Below are 19,642 nucleotides of genomic sequence, written 5' to 3'. Positions count from 1 at the left end.
TGATTGAATTGAGCTGAGATGAAACAAAATTTTAGCCGGACAACCCAGGGAAAAAAACAGGAAAAGGATATGGGATTAATTAAAAATGGGCGAATTATTCTTCAAAAAAAATAAATGAAAGAAATGATTATATTTCATAAAAAATGGCCGAAAAACCTGGAAGATTGAATCTCTTATCATCCCAAGAATTGAACTTAACCTTGACGATTCAGAGAAGGTTGAATGAGGGCCTAAGTATTTCCCTCACTCTCTGGAGACAGCATCTTTTGGTGGACCAATTGCAAAAAAAAAAAAAAAAAAAAAATTCTGTAAAAACTTGTCCAAACTTTTTCCTTATGGTGGGCTGCCCCGTGGCCAGCATTGCAGCTACGTCAAAGTTGAGTCGGTACCCAGTTGAGTTTGCAAATATAAAAGGCATGTCTTGAGTAAATTAATTTACTAATGTTCTTCTTGTGAATCAGTCTCGACACACTCCCTTGGATGCGTTGGGCTTGATTCAGAGCTTCCTGTGCTTGGTTGGCTCGTAAGAGTTGGCTTGCCTGTTCTTGTTGTCCTTCATCTACTTCTTCTTCTGGATTCGCAGGGAGAATAGGTGCTGAGAGAAAGCTCAGGCTCAGTCATTTTACAGCATTTGTTTTTTTTTTTTTTTTGCAACTTCAAGTCATGATCATCAATGGTTCTGGTTCTTCTCTCAACTGAAAAGGCCTGCTTTCAACTCTTATTCACCAAAGAAAAGTGTAGAGAGACTTGAGAAAAGAAAAGAGTCTCCATTATAGTAAGATCTGTTCAGGTTCTTCCACATATTAATTCTGTCATGAAGCGCTTCAGTAGCTCTGTTTCTTTGGCTCCTTTGGTCTCCATGTGTTCGCCTAAAGGTAAACAGAAATGGTTCAGCAACAAATTCAAATCACTAGGGGTTTTTGTTTTTATTTTTTGCCCTTTTTCTTAATTGTTTATTTAGAGATTCATGCATGTCCATTTGTTCCTTTCTCTTGCTCCGGAAGGCTGCAACTCAGTGGTCCTTTGGCAGCTGAGAAAAGGTAGCACAATAAAAGAAAATGAAGAGCCTTATGGGCAGAGTCAAGGAACTGTGTGACAGTAATGAAAAACTCTACCATTCAAAAATTTCAGTTTTTTCTTTTCTTTTCCTCCCTTTCCTCAGAAACCAAACAAGAGTTAAACCAAGATTTACTTGATACTGTTTTCTATAACACTTCTTCTATGACATTAACACCACACTTCATTTCATCCGAGTTCTTGCTTTATTTCTCAAGTGACTTGTACTGCAGAAAAATCTAATCCTCACTCGTGTTGTTATTTAGAGGGGAAGAACTCAAAGAATCATCCTGTCTACGATAGTGAATTTCAAGCTATGTTAGATAGTTTTGATGAAGAAGACTGTGCTGAGGAAACTGGACTGATCACTGAGAAGAAAAAGCGATTGAGCTTTGATCAGGTTAAGGCCTTGGAGAGAAGTTTTGAGATTGAGAACAAGCTTGAGCCAGAGCGAAAGGTGAAAATAGCAGAAGAACTGGGCCTAAAACCACGACAAGTAGCGATATGGTTTCAAAACCGCCGAGCACGCTGGAAGACGAAGCAATTGGAGAGAGACTACGGTATTCTTAAAGCCAATTATGATGCTCTGAAGCTTGACTACGAGAGTCTCGAACAAGAGAAAGAAGCTTTAGTCGCAGAGGTAAATTAATGGATTCTAGTTTTAGATGTTTTCTACATGGTTGGTTGTTGAAATTTGACTTGAGTGTGGAACTTTTGGCTCTTTCTTATGGTCTTTGTCTTTGAACTGCAGCTAAGAGAGCTGAAAGCAAAGCTCCAAGGCGGAAACATGGAGTTAAATCAATCTGTTAAAGAGGAGGCTCTAGTTTCGGAGTCTGAGAATAATGTTTCAGAGCAGGGTAAGAACAATGGAAATATATCAGGAATCCATGGATTGGGAGACTTCAAAGACGGGTCATCTGATAGTGATTCCAGTGGAATTTTAAAGAATGAGAGCAATTTCAACGCACAGCTAATGATATCTCCAGCGTCTTCTTCTTCTCTTAGATTGAACTGTGCTTCTTTGTCATCACCTTCACCAATGAACTGGTTTCCAAGTAAAGCGTTTCAGCAACAGTTTGGGAGAATGGAAGAGCAGAGTTTCTTCAGTGCAGAGGAGCCCTGCAATTTCTTCTGGGGTGATCAAGCCCCCTCTCTTCATTGGTACTTTCCTGATCAGTAAAACTAGTGAAGCCTAGAGATATATTCAAAGCTGATATCTCAAAAAATGAGATGTACAAGTATGGAAATTTTGTAATTTTAGACCTTTAATTTCAAGCTCTACTGTGGCACAATAGAATTGGCATAATGATCATTGGTCAGTGGCCATAACCTTTTTGGCCTTTTTCGGAGATTAAATGCTTCCCTTTATCCGCTCCAGGGGAAAGTAGGGCTAATTTCACTGATACACTCTCATCCAATAATTATAATCCTGACCATTAAGCCATCTCCTTTGACGGAGTAAACTACTACTGTTCACCGCATTACAAAAATTGTCAAACTTTAGGGATACTCATGCTTCGCTAAGTAGTCGTGAGATTCTTCTTGATGTGGCTATGAGCAACTTCCAACACACGATATGAGCTTACATAAATTGATATTGCATTGAATGGGCTAAGGGCCCTGTTCTGGCTTCAAAAGGCAGCAAAAGTTTCGATGTGAAGATACCCATATACTTTTCTCTTTCCACTCAAAATTCTGGGAAGGACCTTAATGGTGTGGAGACAAACGCCATCCCTTTCTAAAAACAGTTTTAATTCATTTTATTGGAGGATAATGCTGACTGTTCAGTACCTTAAAATGGAGCACTCTTTGAGAATGGATAATGAAGGTTGTCTTCCCTAGAGGCCGGCTACCACCACGACCAGAACTATAGTTAAATACAGGATCATAACTTTGGCATTTGTAATGCAGGATCCTCGTGCTAAATGATGGAATCATGCTGCAATGATTACAGAAAATTTTAAAAGAAAACCAGTTCATATTGGCACTGCTCTTCAGCTCTTGGTAGAGCTTGAACCATATAAGCAGATGAAATATGATTGATTATGTGATTTAAGATGACTTATGGAAGAGGTTTACGCTGGGCACGCAGGGGACAAAACCCCCTAAAATGTAGGCTACCCCGAGTGAATTTTTTCCTATCGATGGGCGCCAAAGAGGCCATGTGGTTGGTGAAAAGTAGATCATGACTGGTAGCTAACAAAATTGAACGGCAAGAATTGAAACCAAGAGCTCTTTCAGTACTGTATCACTGCCCTATCAGTGAATAAAAAGTAAAAGTTCATCACCCTTGCATGCAGATCGCCTTTCAATATTGCATCAACTACATTCAAACAGACAATTGCCCTCAAAAATTATGTCTACTTCCAATCTTTGATCGAGTCCGATGACAAAATTCAAGAAATTTACATCATTATAATACTGTATATATATTTTAATATGGGAAAGTTGTGTTTTGATGGGGACTTTTAATATTTACAGTGGGGACTGAGGATGACTCTGGGTTCCTTTTCTCTTTTCTATTTATAGTGGGAAAGAGACAGGCCAAAAGCTGCGGTGACTATGACTCTTAACTCTTCCAAGTCTGAGCTGCCATTGTCAGAGGACGGACCCATCACCCCCTCATTTTGTCACCCACGTTTGACTGTTAACGCTCTATGGAATCTAGCTTGTCAGCCTTTGTCATGAGTTGTGTGCGGCGATCCCTAGAACCCACTGAATTCATCCCCTTATCTCGTTTCTGCCTATCTACTTTCTATTAATTATTGTCCCACACAGTGACAACATTTCAAAAAAAAGCAACCTCCAAAGCTACCTATTACCTGAAGGTGGGAATCAAATCCGACTTTTCAGCGAGCAAAACAAAATTAAAAGTCTTATATTATTATTAAGTTATTTTATAAAAATTATAAATCCTAATTTCAAAAGATGATTTATAACTTATAAGTATGTACTAAACGTTACTTTGAATGCAATTTGATTTCAATTTAGCATCCAATATATTCTGATGAGGCTAGACTAATTTGTTGCAAATATGGTGAAAATTGTTACTCTTTGTATTCAAATCACATTGGGTTTGGTGGAAAGTTTTGGCCACCTTACAGCCTTGGCCTACTTGAAAGCAGCCTAACAAGGATTTGTCTTGTTTCTTGTGTAAAGAACTAAAAGGAAGATCCATGATAAAAGTGATGTGCGCTTGCCATTGAGAAGGCTCTTTGGCATCGAATAGATTGCTCATAATGCAACTTACCCATCCATCTCGGCTTAGAAAATAAATAGTTTAGGTGGTAGAACCAAACACCCAACAAAAAAAAAAAAGAATCAATGTGTATTAGGATGGCTGTGGTGGAGGAAAGTTTAGGGTAAAAATCATGCAGATGTCATAATTACTCATTAAATTACTGGTATATTTGGTATATTTTTTTGAGAGAATTATCTTTTGGGGGTAGATGGACCCCCAAATTAACAAAAGGTCCATATAAGTCTTCAAATTGAGTTGAAGGATATGAAATAGTAATGGACAAATATATCTTTTAAGAACACATATAAAATATTTTATAAAATTAAGTTAAATAATTTTTTTCAATATTTTTTTTTCATTGAGAAAAAAAAAACATCACCTTAGTTTTGGTCTTGATATATTTCTTGTCTTTTATTTGTCTATAATAATAAATCCTATATAAAATGTAAGAATTTTTTTAGATTTAACTTAATGACTTTTAATAAAAATTAAAGAGTTTCAAAGTTTAAAACTTTTAAAAATAAAATAAAATTAAAGACATAAGATAGAATGATAAGTTTTATATTTTTAGGGAAATTTGAGATAAAATATTAAAATGTAACAAAATAAAAATATATCTAAAAATATATAATTAATTTTTAAAATTTTAAATACAAGGAGTAAAATATATTTTGTTGAATGTTTAATATATTTTACATATTACTCCATCACATTTAAAATCCTAAACACCCACAAACCTAATGCAAACATAACAGGATTAAGATTTCGATTAAAGATATGAATTGCAATGATAGTTTTTTTCTAAAATCTTATAATTCTCAATTTTTTTTTTCCTTTTTAGGTTTTTTTTCACATGATGAATTGAAATTGACTACAAAGGCTTCAGAGCTTAATTCTATTTATTTGAGAATAATTTTCCAATAAAAGGCATAATTTTTTTTTTCTTTTTTTAGGTTCTTGATTGTTCCCATGATGTAAAGAACTTAAAGAAGATCATTCCGTTGCATAAGATGATGGGTTTACATCAATCTCTATTTCATTTTCCTTTCAACATTACTTTCTACGCTAACTCAACGGATAGTGATAATTCGATTCCTATGTACCCTTTCAAGTTTCAATTGCTCCACACACCACATGTTGTTTCAAATGACAATTTTACCCCCACTTATGTGATATTTACGTTTAATGAATGTAATGTTTTCCGACAAAAGAAGTGTAATGTTGGTGCTTAAAAGGTTTGAAGAAAAGTTGGTGGATTTTGAATGTGAAGGCACAAAATGTAAAATATCATATGGGTTGATGGGTTAAAGTGTATTTAAACCTTTTATTTAATATAACCTAACTACTCATTAAAAATTACAGTTATGATCCTCTATTAAACAATAAAAAAAACTCTTTATAAATGCAACATAAGAAAAAAAAAATTATAAAAATAAAACACAAGCATATAAATTATCACTCTAATTTTGTTTTATTTTTTCATGGGTTTAATCAATATATTAAAATTGAAATTCTCCTCTTTTTGTTTTTGTTTTCTTTTGCTTTTAATCAAATATATATATATATATATATATATTGTCATCCAAGCAAATTTCTATATCAAAAATAAAATAAAATTTAAACAATTTTTAAAACCATTATATTTTTAACTAAATCTATGAAAATTCTTGTATTTTATATACAAGTTATTATTTAATTTTAAAAATAGAAAACAAGACGGGTATCAAATCCCACATAGTGTTAAAAAAGAAAAAGTGATTTACTCCCACTTTTAGAATTTTTTTTTGCTTCTCAAATAAAAAATTCTGATATAAATGAGGTTTCATAGGATCTTTTCAATAAAATTCTAGTAAATAAATTATTTATTTATTTATTAATAAAAATGAATAATAAATATAAAAGTAAAAAGGTTTAAAAAAATATGAAAATAGGAGAATAAGTAAATAAATAAATTATTTAAAACTTTTTGAAAAAAAACACAATATATATATATATATATATATTAAAGAATAAAAAGTATGGAAAATGGAGGAAATGTATGGAAAATATTAAGAATTTTTAGTAGATAAAGTATTTATTTTTTTCTATGAAGTGAATAATATATATTAAATAATAAAGAAATAATATATAAAAAAAACTCATGGAACATAATAGAAAATTTTAATAAATTTATTTTTATTTTTGATAAAAGGTAGTGAAAATGTATAATAAAAAATAAAGAAAAATGAAAAAAACAAGGTTTGGTAAAGAATATAGAAGAAATAATGAAAAAAAAAGTCATAATATAATAGGAATATGTAGTAAATATTTTATATATATATATATATATATAAAAGGAATAATGTATGTTATAGAAATAAGGAAATGAAATATATAAAGAAGTATGGAAAGATAAGAATAACTAATAAATAAATTATTTAAAATTCTCTATAAAGACAATGATATATATGGAACAATAAAAAATATGGGAAAAAAAAGTAATCAATTTAATAAAAAAAATTAAAATAAAATTCTGTAACTTTTTTTTTATAAATTTTAAAATAAATAAATTAAAGTAATCAATATGAAACAAAAAATAAAAATGAAAATTTCTTTTACTTAATTAAGATTTAAAAAAAAAATTAAAAACCAAAACGAAAGTTTATACCAAAAAATAAATCTTGGGTGATAAAAAATATTAAATGGAATTAAAAAAAAGGGAAAAATAGATAAATATTGATATTAAATAGATTTATAAAATCTTTATTTGTTTTACTTTTAATGTTACTTAAATAGTCATGTATATAAAAAAAATAAAGGGAAAGTATGTTATAATATTTTTTTAATTTTGAATTTATTAATTTAATTACAACTAATTTATAGTTATTTAGATTACTATTCATTTTTCTTTTTTTTCTTTTTTTGTAAAATTTAATTTATTTAATAGTTCATTGCCCTTTACCCCCAACTCATATCTTGTTTTGCACATTGCCCACTCAAGTTCAAAATCAAGTAATATACTTTCCAAGCTTTATAATTGCATACAATATTTATTTTATGAGTCACAACGTTGCATTTTTCGACGGAATGACATGTGTTTTTTGCGTAATTGATGACACAATGGTCATTTTATAATACGTGAAGGTAAAAGAGTCATTTCATTTTAAAACCCCAAAACCCTAACCCAACCTTCCTTTTTCATTTCTTCATTTTTAGAAACCACATTTCATCGACAACCAAACAAGCTTGACCAAACACATTTGCAATATCTTAAAAAATAAACAGATTCATAAAAAATAAAAATGAAAAAAGATAATCAAACAAACTCTTTTACCTAATGGTGGACAGGGCAACCAAGAAGCTAAAAAAGGTTTCATTGATTGTTTGACGAAAAATACTTTTGAGGAAAACCTTTCATAATCCAGAAACCTAGGCCATTCACCAACAAAAAAAAAATCTTTGATATATGTCCAAAAACATTTTATGTCAAAACAAGCACAAATCCAAATGAAATTGAGAAAAAACAAAATTGTAAGAGACTGTGGAAGCAATGAATGAAAAACAAAGATGTTCAACAAAAATAAAAACAGAATTAAACGAAACATCAATCATTAAGTAAAAAAAATAAAAAAAATTCACTTGATGCTTGAAAAAACAATTAAAAACTAAGCATACCTACAAAGAAATAAATTAATATCAACTAATCAAATTTCCCCCAAATTTAAAAGGAAAAAAATAAATAAAATGCCATAACAAACTGAAGATAAGTTTCCGTAAATTTTCCTCAACTTCTCTAAAACATCGAAACGAAACCCTATTTTAAAACAACAAACTGGAGCATTACATAAAAAAATTCATTCATTTTCTTCGAGTTAAAAAAAGAACCCTAATTTTTATCAAAATTCTCTAAAACATCAAAAGGAAACTCTAACCCTAACTCTCTTTGCCGAGATTTTTCTAGTCACTGAAGAGATTACAAGACAAAAAAATATATCATTAAACTCCATGTCTTCTCTTCAATGTCATCTCTTCAATACTTGCATTAACTTTTTTGAGATTTTAGGGTTTTAACTATAATTTGGAGATTTAGCAAGAGGAACGGCAAGAGGAGAGGAGTGAACGCTAAGAAAGAGGAGAAGGGCGAGAGGGGTTTTGCTTTGGTTACAAAATTACTCTTTTGCCCTCATTTAAATAGGTCATGTGGTGAATACATTCGTCTTCTATAAAAAAATGTAACACCGTTTGTTAAAAAATGTACATTGCATGTTATTATGAAGTATGAAGGGCATATTGCTTGATGAGGTAATATGCAAAACATGTTATATGTTAGAGGGGGTAAAATGTAATAAACCCTTTATTTAATGATTTACATGGAGTTTGTGTTTGGTTTTAATGATAATAAATTATATGACATACTTTAAATTGTAGATAATAACTTGTTTTTTAATTATTACTTAGATTTTATGTAGGGATACTTTATGACTCCTCCAAATCTCCAGTAATAATTTTTTGAAAAAATCTAAAAATTATTAGTGCAATTGTTGTTTATTTATTTATTTTATTATTCAAGTTTTGTAGCAAAAAAATTCTAAAATTCTTAACTCTATGTTTGGTTTTTGAAAAATATTAAGAAAAGAAAAAAAATGTGTTGGAAAATAGTTATCTCAAATTTGGTTTTAAAGTGAAAAATAATTCATCAACTTCAATTTTATTTTTTCTTTCATTCCATTTTTTCTCTCTATTTTTTTCTTCTTTCATTTTTCCTCAAATATTCTAGAAACAAATATAGTCTAAAAATTTTTGTAGTATGATTTTTTTAATTATTTTTAAAATGTTTTTTGAATTTTTTTGATGAAATTTTAATAAAAAATATATACATTTTATATTTTTAGCATTTTTGTTGTTTAATTTTACATGATTTATTTTGCTTTCATTTCATAACTAATATCAATAATTGCTTAATTAATTGAATGATACCAATAGTATGATTCTAAAATATAAAAATTTATCTATTGTCGAGTTTTATGGTATATTTTGTTTTCATTTCATAACTAATGTCAATAATCACTTATTTAATTAAATGATACCGAGTGTATCAATTCTCAAATATAAAAATCTATCTGTTATCCAAATGAGTTTTATGATGTATATTATATATATATATATATATATATTTTATGATTAAATAAGTTTATTTTCCTAATAGTTTTGAGATAAAAATGTTAAAAATTATTTAATACTTTTTTAATTTCTAAAAATATTAAATAAGGATACCTTAGTTATTACATTAAAATGAGAATAATGAGTCGTTTTATAGGAAATAACACTCGATTTAATTTTTTTCAATTGAAAAAGTTAAATATTAGTTAATTTTTTTAAAAAAAATCTTCATCGAGTACAACTTATCCCAGCTTTCGTTTTAAAATTAGACAATGGATTTATAATATGTAATTACCAAATATTATAAATATATCCATTAGTGCTAATTTTTATTTTAATTTAACAAATTATTCATTTTTTTTTAAAATTTGCTAGAAATGTAGAAAAAGGAAAAAAGAAAAAAAAGAAAAAGAAAAAAAAAAAGAGGATTGTCCTAGGTTTTCAGTTTTCGCTTGGCTTGAGTCGAGGAAACAGGGAGAGACGAGGAACTCAAACAACAGGTAACCCTAACCCTAACCCTAACTTTAAGCTGATGAAATGGTGTAGAAGTTGTAAAATTGAAATTAACAGAGATTGTGTGGGGTTGAGGTAGGAATGGCGCTGGGACTGATATTGGGGATCGGAAGAGCGTTCAGAAGAAAGCGAACATCGTCCCTTGACATTCTCTCTTCCAAAAGAGCCCCGCGAGATTACTACAAGGGAAAGAATTGCAAGCCCACTGGTTTCCATACCCGCAAAGGTTCACTTTCATCATTCTCATCTCATTTTGTTTGACTCGTTTCATTTTCTTTTCTCGTTTTTGTTTTGTTTGTTTGTTTTTTTTTTTTTGGTTTTCTCATGGCAAAATGACTGTCTAGACCTATAACACCCATTTGAATTGCCTCGCATTCTTTTCTGAATTATGAAATATCACATTTTGGCTCAGCATTTTTCCAATTACAGTCTTTGATATATCAAATATCATCAAATTTTGATTTGAAGAAATTTTCTTCTTGATGCGGCATTTGAGGCATGGTTTCCTTTTCTTTTCACGAACAATGCAGAGTAGTATGGTGCGATTGTGTACAATAGTGCCAGGAACCCAGTAGCGAATTTCACATGTTTGGGTTTTGGGTTGAGTTGAATTTTAGGTTTCGAATCCTAATTTTTAAAGTTTCTTAACCCTGCCACTTTGTGAGGGTGTCAATTCCGCTTTGATAGCCACACCCATGCAATATAAAGTGTGTCATTTTGATTTCATGAAATTGCGAAACAGAGAATCAATAACAGAATAAGGAAGTATAATGTGTTGCATTTGTTACAACTGTGAATGCTCAAGTATTTGGTTTTGTTGTTTGTAATGTACTAACTTATCTGGTTCACCTCCTATTTGGTGCTTGAATCTAATTACTTCTATCCATCTAAGACTTACTAATTTATCCTTTTGGTGCAGGTGGATATGTTTTGATGCAAGAGAAATTGCCGAACTATGTAGTTCCTGATTTGACTGACTTCAAGGTACACAGATCAGTCCTTTTTACCTTAGATTTTCCTTAGGGGAGTTTGTTTTCAAAGCACTTTATTTTGAATGTCTGCTTTAAAAATGGCATGTTGATGTGTGGTTTGTTGATCAAGTTTACTGATCTCCCATGTTTGCAAATGGACCTGACTTAGGTTGGAAAAATTCTCTGATCCTTTATCATTCTATGATCTGTTGGAAAGAATTTGCAGATTTTTTATCTTTTATTTTTATTATTATTTTTTATCACCCACTTTTATAGTTGGCAGTTTACACTACCAGAGGAATTAGTGTAGGTTGGACCCATGTGGTAGATTGGGTTTTGCCTTGGGATGCTCTAGGGCTAGCAGATTCCAAGCTTGTGTTCACAGGATTTTTTGTGCCTTTTCCTTCACACCTATGCTTATTTGGATTCAAAATAAAGTTAATAAAATTGGAAAGTCTAAGAGAGATGTTTTTCAATTTGTTTTTTGTTATACATGCATATTCTATAGATTAAAGCTTTTTCTATGAGATTGTTTTTCCTTTGTGGAAACACATCAGTATGGAGAACCTGTGACCAATGGCATTTGCCTTTAAGATTCTAATCCAATTAGGAATGTTAGAAGACCACTTTGGCTAAAGATGATTTTTCATAAATTAAGGAGACTTCGACTATACATTCATTGTTGTTTGTATCAGTTTTTGAGTGGCAAGAAGTGATACCAACCTTTCTTTTTCAACTAACCTTGGAAAACATGGTTCAAGAATCAATTTGATGCTAATCAAATCAGTTTCCTAATTATGCATCTTTATCAAATTCCTTACCAAACCCAAAGATAAATCAAGATAAAAATTCAGTGATTATTTTCATTTTGTTCTTCATTGCATCAAAGTCATGGGGATCAATGGGCTGTTATTTTAATGGGAAAAGCGCATTCATTTTTCATTCTACCTATGAGTTTTCAGAATGAAGAAAATCTGGGCAACAATAGGTTAACGTTTTGATTTTTTTAGATGTTTTTGAAAAAAAATAAGAAATCTTCAGCGTTGATGCAAACTCTTTAGATAACAATGCATTGATTCCTGATTTTCAATATAATTTTAACGCTTTCAAAATTGAAGCGGTCAACATTTTAGAGCTCTTTCATTAACACTCCTAGATTATATGGAAAAAATGTTGAGAATTGCCCCCTTTGGAAACTACAGCTTGTAATGCTGAGCAAAAATTTCAACTTGGCATATCAATTTTGCAGCTATTAATGCTGAGAAATGGCACCTAATACTTGCCTGAGGCTACCTGTTCTCATTTTGTTAGGAAGCATAACTTCATCATTCTTTTTCTGATGCCGAGTGTATGAATTTGAGATTGTATATGGTTTGTTTTACTCCTGATCCATGCATACTATCTAGAGTTCCTCTATGGGGCTTATATTGGATGGCCCTCAGAATATGAACTGCATAAGGCACAGAAGTGTTGCCATCCATATACAGGGACTGTTCATTTTTTGAAGTTAAATTTGAAGTCTCAGCTTGGCATTCTATCCGTAATTACGATGCATGAAGTCTATGCCTATAGTGATATGCATCTGGTGATTCTCATTTTTTGTTGTTCGCAGCTTAAACCGTATGTATCTCAATGCCCAAGAGAAGTGAAAACTAACGAGGCTACTGAGGCAGCTCAGTCTGATACAGCTAAGTAAGCAAAAGGAGTGGGAAAAAGAGGGTTCAGCCCTTCGATTTAATTGTTTAATGGCTATAGTGATTTTTATCCAGAGAATTGTCCTCCTTGCTTGCCAATGGAATGTGCATAACAGATGATGCCATTGAATGATGGCAAAACTATATTAATGCAGTTGGATTCTTGTGCTGTATTCCCTGTTATATCATAAAATTTGTTTTTGGTTCCACTTGGGATGTGGAGGATGTTGGGGCTGAGGATGGTGGGTGACTGCTTTGGCTCATAAAACAATTACCAGCTGTCATGGATCAGCAAGCTATCATAGGCTGAAATTCATTTGAAAATTTGAGGTTGAGGAAATTCATATTGACATTCAAACTGATCAATTTCATAAGTTGCTAAATGATTTGATTAATTATTGGGATGGAGGAAAAGCCATCGAAAATTTGAAAATATTCTTTTTCCATAGCAACCAAAAGCAGCATATGCTAAATATTTTCTGACGTGATTCTTTGGGACTGGTCTACCTAAATTTGTGGTTTGTAGTGGCTGTTTGGGAATCAGGTAAATTGAGCTGGCAGGTTCATTTCCCCTAGCGATCGGATCTGGAACACCTGTAAGCTCTGTCCAATTGCTGAGTAGTGGTGGGAAAAGAATAGAAGAAATTTAGAATCTTTTGACAGCCACTCTGACACAAATGGTGGTTGCGAGATTTTGGGTTTTCACTTCTGTTCTATGCAATCAATTAGCCTTATAAAACGGGGGCAAATTAAAAGGTGTTTTCCTATCCAAATGTGCGGAATTGAATATGTATTAGCTTGAAAAAAATGGCCAAGTGCTCTAATTGATGACTCTAAGTTATTGACTCAAGTGCCGGAAATCTATGATAATCTGATATGTAAGTGGAATTAAAAACGTTGGGTCAGGGTGACTTGTCGAAGAGGGGACAAAAGTGCACTAGTTTTTACCTGTAGCCGATCTGATTGACAGCATAGTAGTGGGAGATGATATGGTATGTCCCCATCTCAAACTGAAGCCTCGGCAGTCGGAGATTACCTTTACAAGTCATATTTTGGACCTGCTCTTCTCCCTCCGGAATTTTCCCAGCGCGTTCATGAGCCACCCCTCTTTGACACTCTTCGTAAATTTTGTTTCAATTGGAATCATGCACTTACTGCAGTCAATAATCGTCGAATGGAGGCTGCGTTATGGACTTTTATGGTTACGCTCACTAAATCCGATAAGACCTTGGAAAATGAATCAATGGAGACAATAAGACCCACCCGATCTTGGGTCCAGATTCTTGTCTGAATTTGTTGAAGTGGTGATTTGAGTTTCCCTCCCACCCCACAACTCAAATCCTGATCCAACTCGTGTGTGTCGCCACTTTCTTTTGACCTAATTTTCAAGGTTAATTTTACGCTTTTTTCTGTTCCTTTTTTTGGTCTTTATAGTTGAAGGTGGTGTTTGTTTTTTTACTTAATTCTAAATAAAATATTAATATTTAATAGTTTATTTTTTTACTTAATTTTAAATAGAATATTAATATTTAATAGTGTTAAATATTAAGTTGTTTGTTTTTATAATATTTTATTTTTATTAAGTATTAAAAAAAATCAATATATTATTTTTTTTATTTAGTAAAAGGTTTATAATAAGTCATAAAAAGTAAAAAAACAAACAATCTAAATTCTGAAAACAAATTGCTTTCAGTAAAAAGTTAAAAAAATAAACATCTAAATGTTTTATATGATGAATAAGCTAAAAAAAATAAATAAATATTTTCCTAAAAATCTCTTTATTTATACATATTTGCATTTTTGAGAAAAAAAAAAAAAAGTCAGAGAAAGATGCATACGTGAACCACACATCAATTTTCCTTCTTGAACGTGGATAAGATTTATTATTGTTATTATAAATGAAAAAAAAAAAAAAAACAAAGACAATCTCCTCTACCTCCTAAATATTTGCATGTCACTGAGTTTTAATATAAAATAATTCATGATGGAGAAGTTTTAAAAAATCGCAAGAAAGTAGATGTAGTGATGCGTGACAAGTCCAAGAAAGAAGATATAGTCATAGAGGAACTAGTCCTAAGAATCAGCTATATCCATGGGAGAACTAGTCCTAAGAACTAAGCTTGTGGTCTCCATTGCTACACATAACATGAATTTATTTACAGCACTCTGCTTTCGTGGATTCAGGCAATCAACGACAACAAGCTCCCTGTGAAATGGAATGAGTTTGAACTCAAGCTTTATCCAATACATTTACGAGTATTAAAATACAATTTTATGGGGTAGAGTATTTACATGGAAGGAAGGTGATATAAAAGCTTAGTTGCTGGAGAATAACGTTGTTAACGTAGTACACAAGACAAGAGCAATGGATACAAATTTCCCACGCAAGGTGCGTTTACTGGTGCCGTTTTCTATACTTCGTAGTTTATTTGAATTGGAGGTGTCCAGGCTCCGTTTTCTATTTTTTTCTAACGTGGCTACTCCGCCAGATTTCCACGCCGCCCCCACAATAAAAAAGATTCATACTTGTTTTACTTTCCACAAACTTGATCCCAGCCACCGACTCCGTACCTCAACTGGACCCCACGCCACCTCCTATCCATCCCAGCCCTCCGTTTAGTCCTCTCACTCAAATTTTCAAACTCACGCTCAGTCCAAAAGGCCCATTTCATGAAGACACGACGCAACCCACATGAAGTTTCATGGAAATGCACCCCCTCTGATGCCTTATGTATATATATATATATCTATGTATATGCGTATAAAAAACCACCGCACACCCCAAAAACATATATGTTTGCAGTCATGAACAACATGGAATATCGCAGGAGATCAAGGGATCAGATGGGCGGCAGATCGAAGTCGGAAGTTCTTTGCAGGAAGCACCCAAAACACCGGCAATCACCAGGCGTTTGCTCCATTTGTCTGAGGGAAAGACTCTCTCAGCTCTCCACCAGCTCACGCAGTGCCTCCACCACCGTGGCTTCTGCTTCTTCATCCTCTTCTCTGTCCTCTTATTCCTCCCATTATTCTTCTTCAGAGGCTTCTTCTTGTTCGTCTCCCATGCAGCGTTATCGCTTTGATTCCGATGCAAAAGGCTCCTTCTCTTTCTTGTTAAGTGGGAAAAACATGCTCACCAAGAGCAGATCAGTGGCTTTTGTTACGCGCATGCGAACTGGGGATGCAAGCCAACGTAACAAGAAAAGCGGGTTTTGGTCGAAGCTGCTTCGTCCCAGGGCTAAGAGAACAGAAGAGGTTTTGGTGTACTCAAGGACGGTGAGAGAAAGGGTAGGAATTGGCGCTACCAGGATTCGATAGGGCAGATTCCTCAAAAACAAAAATTTTCATTTTCCATTTTTTTGATAGATGAAGGTGCAACCATTAGATTTACAACACAACAGGAAAGTAAAATTTAGTTCAATCTCCAAAGTATTGGAATAAAAAAGTGAGACAGTGTGTTGTTTGTGTGTGTATATATAATTGTTACGTTTGTGTATTGATCCCTCTTGGGGGATTACATGAAAGGAAAGGAAAAAAAAAAAAGCTCCTTGATTGATCTCTTTGTCATTTTGAACTCATGAAATTGTAGGTAGGAAAGCATTCATTTAAATTTTGAGTTCTGCATCCTCTTCACCTGTGGGGATTAAGAAATAAGAGTTTCGTAAAAATACACATATCTCTAACCCAAAAGAGAAGTTTTGATTTTGTCTGGATGGAATGATAAGACAAAAATTCCATATAAGGATTGGGGTGTTGATGTAGGATACGACTGAGGGCCTCCTTCCCCGATCCGCGAAATTTCTTCTGGTCCTATGTTCAACTGTCGGTCCACCCTACTTTTGGAAGACGTTGAGAATTTTCTTATTCAAAGGCCTGTCTTAGCCTATAAGGTGACAGCTTGTAAAAGCCTCCAGCCCCAACTTCATGGCAATTTCCTAGGGTTTTTTAAAGTCCAACCTTGCATGCTTAAGTCTTAACAATATTAAAAGGGCAAAATTCCGGGGACCAACCTCGTGGCAGTTTCCTCGTGTATTAATTTCCAAGTTTAAACCCGTGCTGAAACAAAATATGTAGCTGTTCACATGATTTCTAATCCCTTCTCACAGAAACAAAGATATGATTTTTTTGGAAGTTTTTATTTTTTTATTTTTTTTACCATTGAGCATCTATTTTGTATAATATGCTATTTAAGTCTATTAATTTTTTTTAATTCAATGGAACTGAGAAAAATCCAATCATCATTAGAAGTTCGTGGATTAAAACTGGTATGTGAACTTCAAATTAAGAGATATTTAAGATTTTAAATTTCTTAATACGTCTAATAATTTTTTAAAATAATTAATTTAGAACTCAAAAATAGATTAATCTGACAAAAATAAATAAATAATAACAGATCAAAATTGATTCAACACGCTTCATAATTCAAGTTTTTCTCATTTGCACATATTTATATTTTTCTAATTTTATTTTATTAGGCAACCAAATTTTAGCTTCTTTAATGAATTTGTTAATAAAGAAGAATTTGAAATTTGATAAAGACTTGTGGACCCCATATTTCGGCTCATGCGTTTCCACTCGATGACGAAATTAGTTTTTTTATTCGAAAATTATTTTATTTTTAAGAAAATGATTTGGAGTTGCCACTTATTTTTGTTTTATTTTTAAAGGGTAAACAAAATAAGAAATAAAACCCTAAGTGTAATTCCTTATTCACGAAAAGATGGTCTGTGAAAAATCGGATTGAGTTCGAGGGTCAGGTTACTTATCGGAAAGGTACAGTAAAGACCGTAATACTCCTCTAAGTCCCTAAAAACGGTTTTGTACTAATAAAATGAAGTAAATACGGTGATTGATAAGTAAATAAATGAATACCGAATGAAAATCATAATAAAATACCCGAATGAATATGAGAGACAAATAATGTACCTGAGTGATGACCTGAGAACATTTTTTTTCTTTTCTCTGTTTCAACTTTCAGTTGCCTTTTCTCTCAAGCAACCAGCCATCCGACTCACCCACCTTCTCTCGCAGTCTCCCTTCTCCAATTCCCCTCTAGCTTGCTACCCAAACAACTCCCTCTAGCCCGCTCAAACTTCTCTGTTACTTCTTCCCCAAGCTAACCTCCCCAGAAAAATATCTTTGAAACCCACTAACCAAAAATCACCCTCCTCTCCAGACAACAGCCTGCTGCCTATAACTGAAAACATGCTCCCCCTAATTCTCCTTGATAGGTGTCACATTCTTATTGCATCTCAAATCCACTATTGTGATTCTTTGAAGACCAATCTCGGGGCAACACGTCGCTCTCAAAGAGTCCTCCACCTGGCAAAACAAGCTGCATGAAAATGAGTCGCACATGGGGGTTTATAAGACTATATTTAGTTTTCGAAAAGTATTAAGGAAAGAAAATAAAATATAATTAAAATTTTATCAAAAATCTATATATTTTAAAATTATTTAATTTTTTAATAATAGGGGGAAAGAAATAAAATGGGTTTAAAGAAACAAACAAAAATAATTTATTAAATTTAAATATATATTTTTATATTATTTCTACTTTTTCTCTCATTTTTTTTTTCTTCACATTTTCCCTCAAATTTTATGAAACCAAACATAGCCAAACATGACCCAACAGCCCACTTTTCCACAAAAATTAGAACCGAAATGTAGAAAATTCAGATACTAAAATTTTCCTCAAATTTTCTGTGAAGGGAACCCTAATAATTTTTCTCCTTTTATTCCACTTTGACTCCAAGGATTGACCAGAGGTCGTGTAGGTGTTGTTACTAAAATATTAACTTGCCCCTCTGGATGCCAATCGCATCGGGAGAGTTGTTTAGTGGAAATGGAATCATGTCGGAAGCATCATGGCTCTCAAGTCTCAACTAGGATCTCCTTTAGAATTTGACCACTTCTCCCTTGTAGCTGTCGAGCTGACAACTAGCTAGATTGGGTAGAATCCTTCGTATTGGGCCTTCAATCTGGATAACAATGAGACCGTATCCCCAACCCGAAGAATGGAATATCCCCAAAGCCCACTTAAAGAAAATTAAGTTTGGTGGATAATATCCCAAAGCCCAATTTGCAGAAGCCTAGAAGGGTTGGTGGGTCAGGGTGGTTCCCTACAAAATTTCATTTTTCTGACCATCTACTCCTCAGTCTTTGTTTTTTGTCTTTTTGTTAGCAAACCAGGACCTCTTGCTTTGCCTTTGCCTCGAGAGTATCATGATAGGGCCTGTAGAATGGTTGAAAATCTGGTTTCTTTTTTGTTCTATATTCAATGCAGTTTATCATAAAATATCTTCTGAGTAAGAAATCATCAATAATTTTATCTTCTAACCCTTGGATCTACTTTCAATATAAGAAAGATTTTTGAATTTGTTCGGATATTGAATGGGCTTACCCTGTGCTCGTTTGTTTCTCCTCCGCTCTCTTTGTCTTTTTGAAGGCATGCACGTCAAGTCGGTGCGTTCGGTTAAGAAAGATGAGATCGGGCCTTCCTTTCAATAATGAAAGGTTGTCGTTTTAATAGAAGCGAAACGGTGCTTGTTGAAGCCATTCACATGGAACAAATTCTCTCAGTGCTGTGATCTCTCCTTGGACAATTCCTCCATCCCTCCTCAGTCTACAAACCCATCACATTAACAATTACTAATTTTTATAAAAATAATAAGAAAAAGAAAAAGATTGGAGTGGTCAAATTAAACACATTAGCAAATGCCCAAAAAGCTTTGTAAAAGTAAGTTTAAAACCTATTAATTTCATTGAAAATTGTGTCCAAATAAATGAATATAAGTGCATTGAAAAGAACATAAGCTAATTTAATTGGAAAACATAAGTTTATAACAATATTTTTGTGGAGGGCAGCGAAGTGAAACCCCTTTGCAAGGTAGGCATTGTTTTCTGAAAATCGGAGCCCATTAGTGTGGGGAAGGAATGAAAGGACGTGGCAGATATCGAGAACTCACCTACTAAGATTCCATGTCCTCATTCAAATATAAGGAATGTGACAGAAGAACAAAATATTC

General features: G+C 32.7%; 3 protein-coding genes across 3 annotated transcripts; all 3 read left to right on the top strand.

Moving 5' to 3' along the window:
• The first annotated feature begins 445 nt into the window (after window positions 1-445).
• LOC117906195 (homeobox-leucine zipper protein ATHB-6-like) lies at window positions 446-2,412 on the top strand. Its single transcript, XM_034819171.1, has 3 exons — window positions 446-875; window positions 1,323-1,696; window positions 1,808-2,412. Exons 1-3 carry the CDS (start codon window positions 815-817, stop codon window positions 2,234-2,236), a joined length of 864 nt encoding a protein of 287 aa, XP_034675062.1. The 5' UTR covers window positions 446-814; the 3' UTR covers window positions 2,237-2,412.
• Window positions 2,413-9,853: 7,441 nt separating this feature from the next.
• LOC117906223 (39S ribosomal protein L41-A, mitochondrial) lies at window positions 9,854-12,823 on the top strand. The gene is made up of 4 exons (XM_034819197.1): window positions 9,854-9,936; window positions 10,029-10,175; window positions 10,869-10,933; window positions 12,533-12,823. The coding sequence occupies exons 2-4, from the start codon at window positions 10,031-10,033 to the stop codon at window positions 12,614-12,616; spliced, it is 294 nt and encodes a 97-aa protein (XP_034675088.1). The 5' UTR covers window positions 9,854-9,936; window positions 10,029-10,030; the 3' UTR covers window positions 12,617-12,823.
• Window positions 12,824-15,378: 2,555 nt separating this feature from the next.
• Window positions 15,379-16,181, top strand: LOC117907180. The gene has a single exon (XM_034820622.1). It carries the CDS (start codon window positions 15,408-15,410, stop codon window positions 15,930-15,932), a length of 525 nt encoding a protein of 174 aa, XP_034676513.1. The 5' UTR covers window positions 15,379-15,407; the 3' UTR covers window positions 15,933-16,181.
• The last annotated feature ends 3,461 nt before the right edge of the window (window positions 16,182-19,642 follow it).

Source organism: Vitis riparia, chromosome 18 (genome assembly GCF_004353265.1).
Source record: "Vitis riparia cultivar Riparia Gloire de Montpellier isolate 1030 chromosome 18, EGFV_Vit.rip_1.0, whole genome shotgun sequence".
Classification (NCBI taxonomy): domain Eukaryota; kingdom Viridiplantae; phylum Streptophyta; class Magnoliopsida; order Vitales; family Vitaceae; genus Vitis; species Vitis riparia.
This window is presented reverse-complemented; position numbering and strand designations above follow the sequence as displayed.